This window comes from Haliotis rufescens, unplaced genomic scaffold, assembly GCF_023055435.1.
Source record: "Haliotis rufescens isolate VD_foot unplaced genomic scaffold, xgHalRufe1.0.p SCAF_4, whole genome shotgun sequence".
Taxonomy (NCBI): domain Eukaryota; kingdom Metazoa; phylum Mollusca; class Gastropoda; order Lepetellida; family Haliotidae; genus Haliotis; species Haliotis rufescens.
The window spans coordinates 33,353,181-33,371,596 of NW_025964112.1; the positions used below are offsets into that span (position 1 = coordinate 33,353,181).

The window sequence follows — 18,416 nt, forward strand, 5'->3', positions numbered from 1 at the left end:
TGTAGCGTGTAGCATGTACCCTTCTAGTCTGGGGTGACACACTCTGGAGAGGTCAAAAGGACAGCTCCGGACATGTGGAAGCGTTAGTGGTGCCTTGGGGCAGTGACTTGGGCAACCACCAAAGAGCCAAAGCTGTGGACACCTTCCCAGGCGACATCTTGCAGGGTATTGGCTGGTGAAGACTGTGTCCGTTCACCAGAAGCAGACCTCCATAATGGCTCAGATGGAGCAGTTGCTGTGAAGAGCCATGGTAAAGGTGACCGCCCGGATCTCATGCGAGTTGTTGGCTCTAGGAGGGCCCAGTCCCCCAGGAAGTTCTGGCTGGTGGCAAACAGGTCAATGTTGGGGCGGCTGAGGTGTCGACAGACAACATCAGAGGTGTCGACAGACAAGGTCGAAGGCGTCTCGGTGGAGTTTCCACTCTCTGGGAGCTTCTTTGTCTGGTATGGAGAGGGCGTCCGCAAGGATGTTGCGGCAGCCTGGAATGTGTTGGACACACAACTGAAACTCCACTTGATCGACTAGCTGGATGAACCAAAACGTCTGCATTAACAGGGAGGAAGAGTGGATGAGTGAGTGATTGCGTAGACATCATACTACGGTGATGTTGTCCGTGGATGAGGAGAGAGCCAGGATGAGAGCCCCTTGTTCCAGGTTATTGATGTGCCCCTGGTGCTGAGTGGCAGACCACTGCACCAAGGCGACTTGGCCCTCCAAATGAGCCTTGAAGAGGTGCTTAGACGAACAGATGTAATGAGGTCATGAGCTCTGTCTAAGAATTTCACCTCTACCATCCACCACTGGAGGTGTGGTTTGAGGTGGTCCGGGAGGACGATGGAGACGGACTGATCCTGGCGCCTGATGTAGGGAGCAAAGAACATTTGTATAGTGCGCAGTTGAAGTCCTCTGCTGGAGGTCAGGTCCAGAGCTGACATGAGTAGACCCGGAAGCACCAGCCACTGGCAAAGGGTATGGGGTTGCTGAAGTGCTGGGAGGAGGTGATGTTGAATTCTGTGCCATCTGTCCCTGGGTACAGAGAGGAGGTCTCGGTTGGTCTGGAAGAGGCCTCTGAAGAATTGGAGGGTGGACAAAGGTGTGAGCTCTGATTTCTGCACGTTGATGATCCATCCTAAGGGATGGAGCGGGCGTCATGTGAATATGTACTATTGCAGATGACCGTGGCCATGTCCTGGTGATTCAGAAGGCAATCGTCTATGTATGTCTCGAATTGGGACAGATGGCAGAAGGTGGCTATCAGCTTTGTGATGCGTGTAAATAGCCACGGGGCCGAGAAAATTCCAAATCGGAGCACTGCTCATTGATAATGGATTCCATTGAAGCTGAAATGGAGGAATTTCCTGTCTCTGGGATGGATTGGCAAATGTACCGTTTATTGCCATTTATCGCCGTCTATAAAGCGACCCAACTTATAAGTTGAGCCCCCTGTAAAAGCCTTCGAAAATCGATGCTCATTTATATACCCCGTCTATAAAGCAAATCGGAATGAAGCATGTCACCAGTGCATACACGATCCCTTCATTTGCAATCAAAATGTGTTTGTTTTTTTAATGGAACAATTTGAGCAATCACCGTAGATGCTCCGGCGCTCACTATAGCAAAAACTTTATGTTGACATATAATAGGCAAACTACAACAAATTCAATGAGTCAATGTATGACATTTATGATATATATACATTCTCTATTCACTAAAGTTCATTTCAAGGCGTCAATAGCGGTAATATGACCGTGGTTATACCGTGTAAATAACGGTGACTTGTGCAATCTTCACTTCCCATACAATCTCGCCGAAATGAATGGAAAAAATATTGAATGAAATTTTGAATAAAATTAATAAAATAGATTACAAACGTAAGTCCAGATATATATAATGAACACTTTTTATAACCAGACAGTGTAACTACATGATTAGTTTGCGTACTTAAGTTCAGTACTGATTTGTTGACATGATATTTCCGGTGTTACATGCTCACAGTAATGTCTTTGTGTTGGGGGCTACTGTTAGGTGTTACGGGGTAGGTGTCTACAAAAGGTGACGATGTCAGAGGCGGGTCGTCTCTCAGTGTGAGTTGATACCCGTGGCACAGGATCTCCTCACCCTCCATGGGAACAGTCATGGCACGGCTGGTGGGTTCCAGAATATTTTCCCTTGACACGGCTCTAGCCACAAAAGGCCGAGGGGTGATGTCCGCATGGCTTAGGGAGACTCGAACTGAACGTTCCTCAGGTGTAGGTATGCACTAATTGGCTTGTTAATCAGGCTAAATAACCATGGGGCTGTGGAAATGTCAAATGGGCCGGCACTGGAAAAAGAACCTGAGGAACTTCCTGCAACTGGGGTGGATGGGTACATGAAGATAAACATCCTGGAGGTCGAGACTGATCAGGGAATCGTTGGCATTGCTTTTGGTCCTGATCAGTCCCAACCTAGTCAGACGAAAGGAGGGAGGACGGTCCAGATAACGTGTGTTGAAGATGGTTGGACTGTGGATCATCCAGAATTTGGATGAATCTTTTTGGGGCACCAAGAACACTGGAAAGTAGAATCCTGGATGCACCACTGGATCGTGAACAATCGACCGTCTACTTGAGCAGCAGAAGCTGAATGCTCTGGAGTAAGAGCTGAGCCTGTGGGGGTCCACAATGGGGCAAGAGGTTAATGGCGAAGTCATGAAGGGAGTGAGAGCGGCAGAACTTGCACAGCAACAACGTGGAACAGGGATCCCTGGCTTATTTATTGCCCTTGCATTGTGACGTCGCCACTTCCAGTCCCATGGTAGCTGTGGGAGGAAGTGAGCCATACAACCAGTGGGTACAACAATTTGTGTAGCCAGGACCTCTCACAGCTCTGTCTTCCAAGTCAAAAGAACAGCAGTAGTAATGCAGCATAAGATTAAAACGTATACTAGATTCTGATTGGTCAATCAGAGGTTTCAAATTGCAACAACAACATTTAATTGAAACAGCTAATTTGATGTCCACAACATCACAGACGCTAATATTTATAGAAAAGTACTTCCTCTCAAGTCATTTTTAATAGACTTTTTAAAACAATGATATGTACAAATATATGTTACAAGATGCAGAGTTGAACTTACTACACCATTCATAGTAAGTGTACATTTTGGTCATTCAGTCGAAATTCAGTGAGGTTTATTGTACAGGTGACCTATCTCTACACTGAAAACACAGCATGTTACTGTTTCTAGATGTACCAAGATGAATGCTCAGTCTCGTGTCCCCGGGAACCCCTCAGCCCTGCAGTACCTCAAGTTCCGCCATTGTTTTCTTCAGTCTCTCGATGTCTGCTGCAGCATTGGAGAATCTCCTCACCAGCGCCTACACAAGTAAACAACACAATCTGTGTGTATTCAGTTGAATAAATACTTTCTGGTCTGATTGTTTTTCTTCAATTGATAAATTGACCTTATATATGTGAGGAAATAGTTTCCATAGCATTTGCATTTAGAGTATATCAGCTGACCTCCAAACATCATGACAAGATTGATTATGTTTTTTCATTTTATTCAATACATGTTTTCAATTTTGAAACCTGGATGAATTAATGCTGATGCTTTGTTAAATTTGAACTCACTCACTCACTGACTGAAACCTGGCTGTTGCAGGTATTTACAGAGAAGTATGTCTATGTGTTATTGTCACACCAAACTGTCATGTTTTCACATAGAGTGTGTTAGTAGCTCATGCGTCACAACACACTGAGAAGTCGAATCACTGTTCTGGAATGTCAACTCTGTTGATACTTTCCTACTTTCCTCTATGTTATCACATAGAGTGTGTTAGTAGCTCATGCGTCACACTGAGAAGTCCAATCACTGTTCTGGAATGTCAACTCTGTTGATACTTTCCTACTTTCCTCTATGTTATCACATAGAGTGTGTTAGTAGCTCATGCGTCACACTGAGAAGTCCAATCACTGTTCTGGAATGTCAACTCTGTTGATACTTTCCTACTTTCCACTAACTTGAACACACATTTACAGCACTAAGGCAGGCACACCTCATAAACAACATTTATACGAGGTAGCATAATTAAGGGTGCTTTCATTCCTTTTAGAAATGGCAAATTTCAAACTTAGCGAATTTTCTGATTTATTTTGCAATTTCAACACCACATAACGAATCCTTTTCATTTTTCATCCTTTGAACAATCACTAGTTTTCATTCATATTATATCGGGGATCACTGTCTGTGATCATAGGTATGTATTAAGTATAGAACGAATATAGATCAGCATTGAAGAGGACATGGACAATTAAAAATATAATTATAACAATGTTAAATTCATTTTAATAAGTGATCACACAATAACACAAACTGTGATGATGAATCTGACATTTTTGTTCTAGATAAAATTAACAGATTGTCATGTTGTAGAGTTTTTAAAATAATATGTTATGCATTATTATCATTATGATGGGAGTGTAAAATATTATTTCAATATTAGAAACTGCAATTTATCTATATGCTATCTTCATTATTTGAGAGCTCTACATATGTCTACAGTCTACACTGAACACAAACATCAGTCTAACCACAATTATATATCATCTGTCACATCTGTCACATATGTCATCTGTCATCTATCATCTGGCACATCTGTCACCTGTCACATCTGTCATCTGTCACATCTACCACCTGCCACATCTGTCATCTGACACATCTGTCATCTGACACATCTGTCATTTTTCACATCTGTCATCTGACACATCTGTCACCTGTCACATCTGTCATCTGACACATCTGTCATCTGTCACATCTGTCATCTGACACATCTGCCACCTATATCTGCCACTTTTTTCTGACACATCTGTCATCTGTCACCTCTGTCATCTAGCACATCTGTCATTTTTCACATCTGTCATCTGACACTTTTTTCTGACACATCTGTCATCTGATACATCTGCCACCTATATCTGTCACATCTGTCATCTGACACATCTGCCACCTATATCTGACACATCTGTCATCTGACACATCTGTTATCTGATACATCTGCCACCTATATCTGACACATCTGTTATCTGTCACATCTGTCATATGACTCATCTGTCATCTGTTATCTGTCAAATCTGTCATATGACTCATCTGTCACATCTGTCATCTGCCACACCTGTCATCTGACACATCTGTTATTTGTCACATCTGTCATTTGACTCATCTGTCATCTGTAACATCTGACACTTTTATCTGCCACATCTGTCATCTGTCACTTTTATCTGACGTATCTGTCATCTGTCACTTTTATCTGACATATCTGTCATCAGCCACTTTTATCTGACATATCTGTCATCTGCCACTTTTATCTGACACATCTGTCATCTGCCACTTTTATCTGACACATCTGTAATTTGTCACATCTGTCATCTGACACATCTGTTATCTGTAACATCTCTCATCTGTAACATCTGTCATCTGTAACATCTGTCACCAGACACATCTGTCACTTTTATCTGATACATCTGTCATCTGCCACTTTTATCTGCCACATCTGTCATATCTGTCATCTAACACATATGTCCTCTGTCACATCTGTCATCTGCCACACCTGTCATCTGACACATCTGTTATCTGTCACATCTGTCATTTGACTCATCTGTCATCTGTCATCTGCCACATTTATCTGTAACATCTGTCATCTGTCACCTGCCACTTTTATCTGACACATCTGTCACTTTTATCTGACACATCTGTCACTTTTATCTGACACATCTGCCACTTTTATCTGACACATCTGTCACTTTTATCTGACACATCTGCCACTTTTATCTGACACATCTGTCACTTTTATCTGACACATCTGCCACTTTTATCTGACACATCTGCCACTTTTATCTGACACATCTGTCACTTTTATCTGACACATCTGCCACTTTTATCTGACACATCTGCCACTTTTATCTGACACATCTGCCACCTGTCACATCTATCACCTGTCACATCAGTCATCTGACACATTTATCTGTTGCATCTGTAATCTGACACATCAGTCACATCAGTCATCTATTACATCTGTCATCTTCCACTTTTATCTGACAGATCTGTCATATCTGTCATCTTCCACTTATCTGACATCTGTCATATCTGTCATCTGTTACCTGTCACATCTGTTATCTGTCACCTGTCACATCTATCACCTGTCACTTCAGTCATCTGACACATTTATCTGACACATCTGCCACTTTTATCTGACACATCTGCCACTTTTATCTGACACATCTGCCACCTGTCACATCTATCACCTGTCACATCAGTCATCTGACACATTTATCTGTTGCATCTGTAATCTGACACATCAGTCACATCAGTCATCTATTACATCTGTCATCTTCCACTTTTATCTGACAGATCTGTCATATCTGTCATCTTCCACTTATCTGACATCTGTCATATCTGTCATCTGTTACCTGTCACATCTGTCACATCTGTCACCTGTCACATCTGTTATCTGTCACATCTGTCACCTGTCACATCTGTTATCTGTCACATCTGTTATCTGTCACATCTGTTATCTGTCACATCTGTCACCTGTCACATCTGTTACCTGTCACACCTGTCACCTGTCACATCTGTCACCTGTCACATCTGTCATCTGTCACATCTGTCACCTGTCACATCTGTTATCTGTCACACCTGTCACACCTGTCACATATGTCACCTGTCACATCTGTCATCTGACACATCTGTCACATCCTGTCATCTGTCACCTGTCACTTCAGTCATCTGACACATTTATCTGTTGCATCTGTAATCTGACACATCAGTCACATCAGTCATCTATTACATCTGTCATCTTCCACTTTTATCTGACAGATCTGTCATATCTGTCATCTTCCACTTATCTGACATCTGTCATATCTGTCATCTGTTACCTGTCACATCTGTCACATCTGTCACCTGTCACATCTGTTATCTGTCACATCTGTCACCTGTCACATCTGTTATCTGACACATCTGTCACATCCTGTCATCTGTCACATCTGTCCTCTGTCACATCTGTCATCTGACACATCTGTCACATCCTGTCATCTGTCACATCTGTTATCTGTCACATCTGTTATCTGTCACCTGTCACATCTGTCACCTGTCACATCTGTTATCTGTCACATCTGTCACTTGTCACATCTGTCACCTGTCACATGTTATCTGTCACATCTGTCACTTGTCACATCTGTTATCTGTCACATCTGTCACCTGTCACATCTGTCATCTGACACATCTGTCATCTGTCACATCTGTCATCTGACACATTTATCTGTTGCATCTGTCATCTGACACATCAGTCACATCTGTTATCTGACACATCCGTTATCTGTCACATCTGTCATCTGACACATCAGTCACATCTGTTATCTGACACATCAGTCACATCTGTCATCTGTCACATCCGTTATCTGTCACATCTGTTATCTGTCACATCTGTCATCTGACACATCAGTCACATCTGTTATCTGTCACATCTGTTATCTGTCACATCTGTCATCTGACACATCAGTCACATCTGTTATCTGTTATCTGTCACATCTGTCATCTGACACATCAGTCACATCTGTTATCTGTCACATCTGTTATCTGTCACATCTGTCATCTGACACATCAGTCACATCTGTTATCTGTCACATCTGTCATCTGACACATCAGTCACATCTGACACATCAGTCACATCTGTTATCTGTCACATCTGTCATCTGACACATCAGTCACATCTGTTATCTGTCACATCTGTCATCTGACACATCAGTCACATCTGACACATCAGTCACATCTGTTATCTGTCACATCTGTCATCTGACACATCAGTCACATCTGTTATCTGTCACATCTGTCATCTGTCACAGGCAAATAGACCTTAAGTGACTGGGACAGACAACAATGTAGCAGCCCTCACACTCCCCTAAAGACAGTCCCTCATCTTCCCAATGTAGACACAATGTCAACCTGATATACTTTCTTCATCAGTGAAACCCTAATGTTACAGACACCCACCCGTGTCTGTGACTAGGTATTAGTCTACACGTCAGGTCATTAGTTACAAGACACACGCTTTGTTCACAAACCGGAGACGTTGAGGTGGTAGACTTCAATGCCTACAAAATGAAGGTTTAATTAACAACGGCTTCCATGGGAACAGTCCCAAGATTCCGAGGTGATGAGTGGTGTTGTAACAACAGAACACATATTAAAGTCAGTGTAAAATAACAATGATATAGGTCTGAACAACCAATACTGGTCCTCAGGGAATTGTTGAATGGTTGGTGTGGGGTGGCTGCCTTTAAACATCTGTGCCAGCTGGTTCCACACATTTCCGATATGACCTAACTTTGTTTGTCTGCTAACTCAAACATTGTGATAAGTATCAATTAGTTCAAGTTTTCTCTAATTACACAAAGACAATATGTCTCAAATTCAATCATGGAACAAACTTCAAATTCTCCACTTGGACTAAACATGGGCAAACAAATAGGACACCAGATAATTTGCGTAGCCATTGAGTATAATACAGTGATCACATTGGGTATTGCTAGTTTTCTTTGGGTATTCAACATACTTGTACTCCCATGGGTCCAGTCTATAGGTCATTTGTAAACCACTGAATAGACCTTTCTGAAAACTAACTCTGCCTAGATTGCTGTTTCAGGTGACCTACTTTGCATATATTGCTCCAAGTGCAGAGCTGTAGACAAGCTGTATATTTGCATAAAATACCCAAATGGGAAGAAACATTTGGGTCAAAAATATTAGATTACTCACTAAAAATTGTTGATACCCACGAAAATTCAAACCCATGGTAAAAATACCCAAATAACCAAAAGCTTATCCAGGGCTCTGCAAGTGTGTCACATGTTGCATAGCTCACAACAGCAGTAGACATATCTAAGCTACAATATATATGTGATGCCTGTAAGACAATCTGTAAATAAAGATCTGAAAAGACATACAGGTATGCGAGCACAAGTGGCTAATTGGGTAATAATGCACAATAATGTTATGTCAATTGTAATGCCATTGAACTTTTCATATTTTAATATGCAGTTTATCTGGAGCTCTGGTTAAGGCCACACTAATTTTATTCCAGGTCTAATGAATAAAATGCCAAAATGAAAGAAAGAAAGTTAAAAAGACGACCATGTTCTTGCCCAAAGTGCCCAAGAACCAAGGTTATATTTTCTGACCAAGTAAAGAGTTTAGTGGTGGGCAGTGAGCAGGAAGACTCTCTGTGTCTGTGAATACCTTCTTCCCTGACATCATCTCCCCCAGGCCCTGACACCATCTCCCCCAGGCCCTGACACCATCTCCCCCTGGCCCTGACACCATCTCCCCCAGGTCCTGACCACATCTCCCCCAGGTCCTAACACCATCTCCCCCAGGCCCTGACACCATCTCCCCCAGGCCATGACAACATCTCCCCCAGGCCCTGACACCATCTCCCCCAGGTCCTGACACCATCTCCCCCAGGCCCTGACAACATCTCCCCCAGGCCCTGACACCATCTCCCCCAGGCCCTGACACCACATCTCCCCCAGGTCCTGACACCATCTCCCTCAGGCCCTGACACCATCTCCCCCAGGCCCTGACACCACATCTCCCCAAGGCCCTGACAACATCTCCCCCAGGCCCTGACACCATCTCCCCCAGGCCCTGACACCATCTCCCCCAGGCCCTGACACCATCTCCCCCAGGCCCTGACACCACATCTCCCCCAGGCCCTGACAACATCTCCCCCTGGCCCTGACACCATCTCCCCCAGGCCCTGACACCATCTCCCCCAGGCCCTGACAAGAGCTGGGAGCACCAGCCTTGGTTTGTGTACTCACATCCAACTCTTTCTTGTGCTCCTTCCTGAGTGCCTCAATCTGCTTGTGTGCATCCTTCATCATGGCTGCCCTATCTATGTTCTTCTCGTGGATCATCTTCGTTTCTGGAAAGTAGAAAGTTTAACAACTTCTTCCTTATTTTGTTTGAGATACTAGTTGTCATGTGTCTTTACTGACTTCCAATGGACATGAATATCATTGTGACCATGAACAGATGATTCAAATGATTCACCTTTGTCACACTTTACTGAATCATCAACTCTCCCATGACACCAAGCCCTCCTCAACTCTCCCATGACACCAAGCCCTCCTCAACTCTCCCATGACATCAAGCCCTCCTCAACTCTCTCATGACACCAAGTCCTCCTCAACTCTCTCATGACATCAAGCCCTCCTCAACTCTCTCATGACACCAAGTCCTCCTCAACTCTCTCATGACACCAAGTCCTCCTCAACTCTCTCATGACACCAAGTCCTCCTCAACTCTCTCATGACACCAAGTCCTCCTCAACTCTCTCATGACACCAAGCCCACCCTGTACTCTCTCATGACACCAAGTCCTCCTCAACTCTCCCATGACATCAAGCCCTCCTCAACTCTCTCATGACACCAAGTCCTCCTCAACTCTCTCATGACACCAAGTCCTCCTCAACTCTCCCATGACACCAAGTCCTCCTCAAATCTCCCATGACACCAAGTCCTCCTCAACTCTCCCATGACATCAAGCCCTCCTCAACTCTCTCATGACACCAAGTCCTCCTCAACTCTCTCATGACACCAAGTCCTCTTCTACTCTCCCATGACACCAAGCCCTCCTCAACTCTCCCATGACACCAATTCCTCCTCAACTCTCCCATGACACCAAGCCCACCCTGTACTCTCTCATGACACCAAGCCCACCTCAACTCTCTCATGACACCAAGTCCTCCTCAACACTCCCATGACACCAAGTCCTCCTCAACTCTCCCATGACACCAAGTCCTCCTCAACTCTCCCATGACACAAAGTCCTCCTCAACTCTCCCATGACACCAAGTCCTCCTCAATTCTCCCATGACACCAAGTCCTCCCCAACTCTCGGAAACCAAGTCCTCCTCAACTCTTTCGTGACACCAAGTCCTCCTCAACTCACTCATGACACCAAGTCCTCCTCAACTCTCCCATGACACCAAGTCCTCCTCAACTCTCCCATGACACCAAGTCCTCCTCAACTCACTCATGACACCAAGTCCTCCTCAACTCACTCATTTCGTGCAGCATGGCCTGTTTGTCCTCCTCGTATTTGTGCCTCAGCTCATCCTCCTTCATCCTCCACTTGTCATCAGTCTCTCGGTGTAGCGTACTTTTGTAAGACTCGAATGCTCCCTGGAGGAACTCGATCTCCTTCGTCATGCGAGCTGAAGTAGAGCATGACATCATCTGACACTGCACGGGATGCAAGTATCTCGGTGTCTCTCATCAAACACTAGAACATGGTGGCAGACCTCTGTCTACTACAGCATATCATTATGTCTGATCCAGCGTATGTCTGACGTGTACTTATACAGGGCAGGTGATGAAAGGGTGTTCAATTGTACATGTCATTGACTTCAGTTGTGTGCATGCTGCATGTGTTTTTTTCTCTTGCTCACTGTCATCGAATTCATTTTATACTGTAATGGTTTTGGTATTTTTTGCATTTCTAGGTTCATCAGGCTTTTCCCTAAGGTTTTCACATTTACAACCAAAACCTTGGAGACATGCTTTAACTAAAACATACTGATCTGAGCCTCTGCTGCCTCCCGGAACTGCCCGGCCTCAGCCTCCAGCTGCTGCTTCTGATGCTCCATCTGGGCCTGGTTCTGTTCCTCCAGGTCCCTGGAACATGTGTATTTACTCTTCAGTTATTTTTGTAGACAAAAGTATTCATAATTTATTTGCAGATTGTTTGATGCTGTAATAAAAGTTGGCAGTGGCAAATGTGTATGGTTTTACACAAATGACCTGATCCTGATTGCACCCCCTGCATGCATAAATAAGGTTGTAAGAAACAGAGATATTCTAAATTCAGTTCCATATAACAATTCACTTTAAACAGTAATACTGATTGACAAGAAATGGGAGAAAATACAAATTGAAAAATATTGTAATCTCACTTCGATGAAGACCTCCATCGGACTGTATAGGTTCCAAGTGTTGGTAAACGGGTTAGCAAACTTTATTGGCTGACGTACTAAAATATACGATAGCATATAGTATAGTGAGTATAGTTTGTAATTTGTGAGTGTCAAGTGTGTGATTAACTGATCCTATGTCCCACAATTTCAGTCCAGAATCCAGGGTGCACTCCAGATTAGTAAGATTTACTTAAAGGGTATGTGTACATGAAAACCATGAGGGTCTGTGGTCAAATGACTCATTGACACAGTGTTGGGTGGGAGGCAGCTGTATACCTGACATGGTCCTGGTGTTGACTGTGCAGTTCCTCCATCTTGTCCCGCATGTACTCCTCCGCCTGCAACACACAGATCACACACAGTCACAGGCCACACACATAATGTCACAGATCACACACAGTCACAGGTCACACTGTTACACACTGTCACAGATCACACAGTCACAGGTCACACTGTTACACACTGTTACAGGTCACACCCTGTCATAGGTCATGCACTGTCTCAGGTCACACTGTCACAGGTCACACACAGTCACAGATCACACACTGTCATAGGCTACATACTGTCACAGATCACACACTGTCATATGTCACACACTGTCATAGGACACACTGTCACAGATCACACACTGTCACAGGTCACATACATAATGTCACAGATCACACATTGTGACAAGTCACACAATGTCACAGGTCACACTGTTAAGGTCACACACTGTCAGGGGTCACACACAGTTACACATCACACACTGTCACAGGTCACACACTGTCACAGGACACACTGTATAGGTCACACACTGTCATAGGTCACAAACTGTCATAGGTCACACACAGTCACAGGTCACACTGTCACAGGTCACACACTGTCAGGGGTCACACACAGTTACACATCACACACTGTCACAGGTCACACACTGTCACAGGACACACTGTATAGGTCACACACTGTCATAGGTCACACACTGTCATAGGTCACACACAGTCACAGGTCACACTGTCACAGGTCACACTCTATAGGTCACACACACAAAATTTTAATCGAGAACTGTGTCAACATATTTGAAGTGTAGTCTGAAATGGAAGTCGGGAAAACTCCTTTCTAATTGGTTGATGTCGACTTCTTGTTAGTCATTTCAGTGGTTGGTCAAGATCGCGAAAAGGTCATTCTGATGTGTCCTGTAATGGGATGTCCTCAGATCTTTGTTTAGCGGCAGCATTGATTTTAATGAGAGTGTACTCCTACAGGAAGTGATAAATACTTGAGTGGTGAGCATGTGTCAGTTTACCCTGTGTTTGGAGTGTGTGTGTGTGTGTGGTGGGGTGTATGTGGTAGGGTGGGTGTGGTGTGTGTGGTGTGTGTGGTGGGGTGTGTGTGTGGTGGGGTGTGTGTGGTGGGGTGTGGGTGGTGGGATGTATGTGGTAGGGTGTGTGTGGTGGGGTGTGTGTGGGATGGGGTGTGTGTGTGTGGGATGGGGTGTGTGTGTGTGGTGTGGTGTGTGTGGTAGGGTGTGTGAGGTGTGGTGTGTGTGGGATGGGGTGTGTAAGGAGTGTGTGTGTGTGTGTGGTGGGATGTATGTGGTAGGGTGTGTGTGGTGTGTGTGGTGTGTGGGTGTGTGTGGTGGGGTGTGTGTGTGGTGGGGTGTGTGTGGTGGGGTGTGTGTGGTGGGATGTATGTGGTAGGGTGTGTGTGGTGTGTGTGGTGTGTGTGGTGTGGTGTGTGTGTGGTGTGGTGTGTGTGGTGTGGTGTGTGTGGTGTGTGGGGTGTTTGTGGTGGGGTGTGTGTGGTGTGGTGTGTGTGGTGTGGTGTGTGTGGTGGGGTGTGTGTGGTAGGGTGTGTGTGGTGGGGTGTGTGTGGTGGGATGTATGTGTATGTGGTGGGGTGTGTGGAGAGGGTTGTGTGGGGTGGGGTGTGAGGTGTGGGTTGCGGGGTTTGTAGAGCAGAAAGGATGAGAGGATGAGTGGTAGAGGGGGTGAGGACACAAGGGGGTGAGGAGGTGATTGTCTGAGAGGGTGAGAGAGTGAGAGGATGAGTGGTGGAGGGGATGAGGAGGTGATTGTGTGAGAGGGCGAGAAGATGAGAGGATGAGTGGTGGAGGGGGTGAGGACACGAGGGGGTGAGGAGGTGATTGTCTGAGAGGTAGAGAAGATGAGAGGATGAGTGGTGGAGGGGGTGAGGAGGTGATTGTGTGAGAGGTAGAGAAGATGAGAGGATGAGTGGTGGAGGGGGTGAGGACACGAGGGGGTGAGGAGGTGATTGTGTGAGAGGTAGAGAAGATGAGAGGATGAGTGGTGGAGGGGGTGAGGACACGAGGGGGTGAGGAGGTGATTGTGTTAGAGGTAGAGAAGATGAGAGGATGAGTGGTGGAGGGGGTGAGGAGGTGATTGTGTGAGAGGTAGAGAAGATGAGAGGATGAGTGGTGGAGGGGGTGAGGAGGTGATTGTGTGAGAGGGTGAGAGAGTGAGAGGATGAGTGGTGGAGGGGGTGAGGACACGAGGGGGTGAGGAGGTGATTGTGTGAGAGGTAGAGAAGATGAGAGGATGAGTGGTGGAGGGGGTGAGGACACGAGGGGGTGAGGAGGTGATTGTGTGAGAGGTAGAGAAGATGAGAGGATGAGTGGTGGAGGGGGTGAGGACAAGAGGGGGTGAGGAGTCGATTGTGTGAGAGGGCGAGAAGATGAGAGGATGAGTGGTGGAGGGGGTGAGGACACGAGGGGGTGAGGAGGTGATTGTGTGAGAGGGTGAGAGAGTGAGAGGATGAGTGGTGGAGGGGGTGAGGACACGAGGGGGTGAGGAGGTGATTGTGTGAGAGGTAGAGAAGATGAGAGGATGAGTGGTGGAGGGGGTGAGGACACGAGGGGGTGAGGAGGTGATTGTGTGAGAGGTAGAGAAGATGAGAGGATGAGTGGTGGAGGGGGTGAGGAGGTGATTGTGTGAGAGGTAGAGAAGATGAGAGGATGAGTGGTGGAAGGGGTGAGGAGGTGATTGTGTGAGAGGTAGAGAAGATGAGAGGATGAGTGGTGGAGGGGGTGAGGACACGAGGGGGTGAGGAGGTGATTGTGTTAGAGGTAGAGAAGATGAGAGGATGAGTGGTGGAGGGGGTGAGGACACGAGGGGGTGAGGAGGTGATTGTGTGAGAGGGCGAGAAGATGAGAGGATGAGTGGTGGAGGGGGTGAGGACACGAGGGGGTGAGGAGGTGATTGTGTGAGAGGTAGAGAAGATGAGTGGTGGAGGGGGTGAGGACACGAGGGGGTGAGGAGGTGATTGTGTGAGAGGGTGAGAGAGTGAGAGGATGAGTGGTGGAGGGGGTGAGGAGGTGATTGTGTGAGAGGGTGAGAGAGTGAGAGGATGAGTGGTGGAGGGGGTGAGGAGGTGATTGTGTGAGAGGTAGAGAAGATGAGAGGATGAGTGGTGGAGGGGGTGAGGAGGTGATTGTGTGAGAGGTAGAGAAGATGAGAGGATGAGTGGTGGAGGGGGTGAGGAGGTGATTGTGTGAGAGGGTGAGAGAGTGAGAGGATGAGTGGTGGAGGGGGTGAGGACATGAGGGGGTGAGGAGGTGATTGTCTGAGAGGTAGAGAAGATGAGAGGATGAGTGGTGGAGGGGGTGAGGACACGAGGGGGTGAGGAGGTGATTGTGAGGTTGAGCAAGGGATGAGCAAGTTGGAGAGAGGATGGAAGGATAAGAAGGTGATGAGGTGAATAGATGAGTGTATGAATGGATGAGAGGGTGGGTGCAAAGTTGAGTGGGTGAGTCCATGTGAGATCTGTTTGACTGATGAGTTTATAACATGCTTTGATTTTTTGTGAATCACCTTAAATCTACTGACCTTTCATTATCCCCTTGTCTTTTTCTGAAAACAAAGCAAACCCACTGTAAACAACTGATGTGACATGAGACAACAGTGCAAACACTGCAATCCACATCATTTCAAATAATGTTAACAAAAGAAACAGCTTTTCCCTGCTATTTTATGTTTCAATAGCATCCTTGGCTTTAAATATTTGAGTCAGCTGAACATAGGCATGATAGGAGGCACCTACTTTTGATTTTCGTCCTGAGGAGGGGTGAAGAACTCGTCTTTGAGTGTGACGGCAAACTTGCTCTTGCTGCGTGACAGGATGTAGCCGGGACCCACCACAAATGGCACCAGGGGAGCCTGGGGATACACAGTACTGAATGCAACATGTTGATCAACAATGGATGATACACTGACAACAATAAGCTGAAAAATCTTATTGCTTTTAAGAGATAACATAATCTGAATGAAAACAAATATATTTTTAAACAAAGAAATTTTGTGGTCAATCATCACTAAATGTTGTGGTCAATCATCACTAAATCATGTGGTCAATCATCACTAAATCTTGTGGTCAATCATCACTAAATTTCGTGGTCAATCATCACTAAATCGTGTGGTCAATCATCACTAAACCTTGTGGTCAATCATCAGTAAATCTTGTGGTCAATCATCACTAAATCGTGTGGTCAATCCTCACTTAATCTTGTGGTCACACATTCCCTCGACCCAGTCCACACACACATTCCCTCCCCCCAGTCCACACACATTCCCTCCTCCCAGTCCAAACACACATTACCTCCCCCAGTCCACACACACATTCCCTCCCCCCAGTGCAGACACACATCCCCTCCCCCAGTCCACACACACATTACCTCCCCCAGTCCACACACACATTCCCTCCCCCCAGTCCACACACACACATTCCCTCCCCCAGTCCACACACACATTCCCTCCCCCAAGTCCACACACACACATTACCTCCCCCAGTCCACACACACATTCCCTCCCCCCAGTGCACACACACATCCCCTCCCCAAGTCCACACACACATTACCTCCCCCAGTCCACACACACACATTCCCTCCCCCCAGTCCACACACACATTCCCTCCCCCCAGTCCACACACACATTCCCTCCTCCCAGTCCACACACACATCCCCTCCCCCCAGTCCACACACACATTCCCTCCTCCCAGTCCACACACACATCCCCTCCCCCCAGTCCACACACACACATCCCCTCCCCCCAGTGCACACACACATCCCCTCCCCCAGTCCACACACACATTACCTCCCCCAGTCCACACACACACATTCCCTCCCCCCAGTCCACACACACATTCCCTCCCCCAGTCCACACACACATTCCCTCCTCCCAGTCCACACACACATCCCCTCCCCCCAGTCCACACACACATTCCCTCCTCCCAGTCCACACACACATCCCCTCCCCCCAGTCCACACACACACATCCCCTCCCCCCAGTCCACACACACATTCCCTCCCCCAGTCCACACACACATTCCCTCCCCCCAGTGCACACACACATCCCCTCCCCCAGTCCACACACACATTCCCTCCCCCCAGTCCACACACACATTCCCTCCCCCCAGTGCACACACACATCCCCTCCCCCCAGTGCAAACACACATTCCCTCCCCCCAGTCCACACACACATCCCCTCCCCCAGTCCACACACACATCCCCTCCCCCCAGTCCACACACACATTCCCTCCCCCCAGTCCACACACACATCCCCTCCCCCAGTCCACACACACATTCCCTCCCCCAGTCCACACACACACATTCCCTCCCCCAGTCCACACACACATTACCTCCCCCAGTCCACACACACACATCCCCTCCCCCAGTCCACACACACATCCCCTCCCCCAGTCCACACACACATTCCCTCCCCCAGTCCACACACACATCCCCTCCCCCAGTCCACACACACATTCCCTCCCCCAGTCCACACACACATTACCTCCCCCCAGTCCACACACACATTCCCTCCCCCCAGTGCACACACACATTCCCTCCCCCATTCCACACACACATTCCCTCCCCCAGTCCACACACATTCCCTCCCCCAGTCCACACACACATTCCCTCCCCCCAGTCCACACACACATCCCCTCCCCCAGTCCACACACACATTCCCTCCCCACAGTCCACACACACACATTCCCTCCCCCCAGTCCACACACACATTCCCATCCCCCCAGTCCCCACACACATTCCATCCCCCCAGTCCACACACACACATCCCCTCCCCCCAGTCCACACACACATTCCCTCCCCCCAGTGCACACACACATCCCCTCCCCCAGTCCACACACACATTCCCTCCCCCCAGTCCACACACACATTCCCTCCCCCCAGTGCACACACACATCCCCTCCCCCCAGTGCAAACACACATTCCCTCCCCCCAGTCCACACACACATCCCCTCCCCCAGTCCACACACACATCCCCTCCCCCCAGTCCACACACACATTCCCTCCCCCCAGTCCACACACACATCCCCTCCCCCAGTCCACACACACATTCCCTCCCCCAGTCCACACACACACATTCCCTCCCCCAGTCCACACACACATTACCTC

The 18,416-nt window shown here is 47.1% G+C and overlaps 1 protein-coding gene across 1 annotated transcript in view; it reads right to left on the minus strand.

Moving 5' to 3' along the window:
* The window catches only part of LOC124152161 (mucin-17-like), a 58,939-nt gene that overhangs the window by 5,546 nt on the left and 34,977 nt on the right, over nucleotides 1–18,416 (minus strand). Inside the window, exons 5-13 of the mRNA XM_048381550.1 lie at nucleotides 16,049–16,164; nucleotides 15,835–15,858; nucleotides 14,502–15,571; nucleotides 13,296–13,309; nucleotides 12,287–12,348; nucleotides 11,614–11,711; nucleotides 11,099–11,251; nucleotides 9,856–9,959; nucleotides 3,288–3,359 (exon numbers count right to left, since the gene is read on the minus strand). Of these exons, the coding sequence (XP_048237507.1) occupies nucleotides 3,288–3,359; nucleotides 9,856–9,959; nucleotides 11,099–11,251; nucleotides 11,614–11,711; nucleotides 12,287–12,348; nucleotides 13,296–13,309; nucleotides 14,502–15,571; nucleotides 15,835–15,858; nucleotides 16,049–16,164 (1,713 nt within the window). The remainder of the gene's footprint in view (nucleotides 1–3,287; nucleotides 3,360–9,855; nucleotides 9,960–11,098; nucleotides 11,252–11,613; nucleotides 11,712–12,286; nucleotides 12,349–13,295; nucleotides 13,310–14,501; nucleotides 15,572–15,834; nucleotides 15,859–16,048; nucleotides 16,165–18,416) is intronic.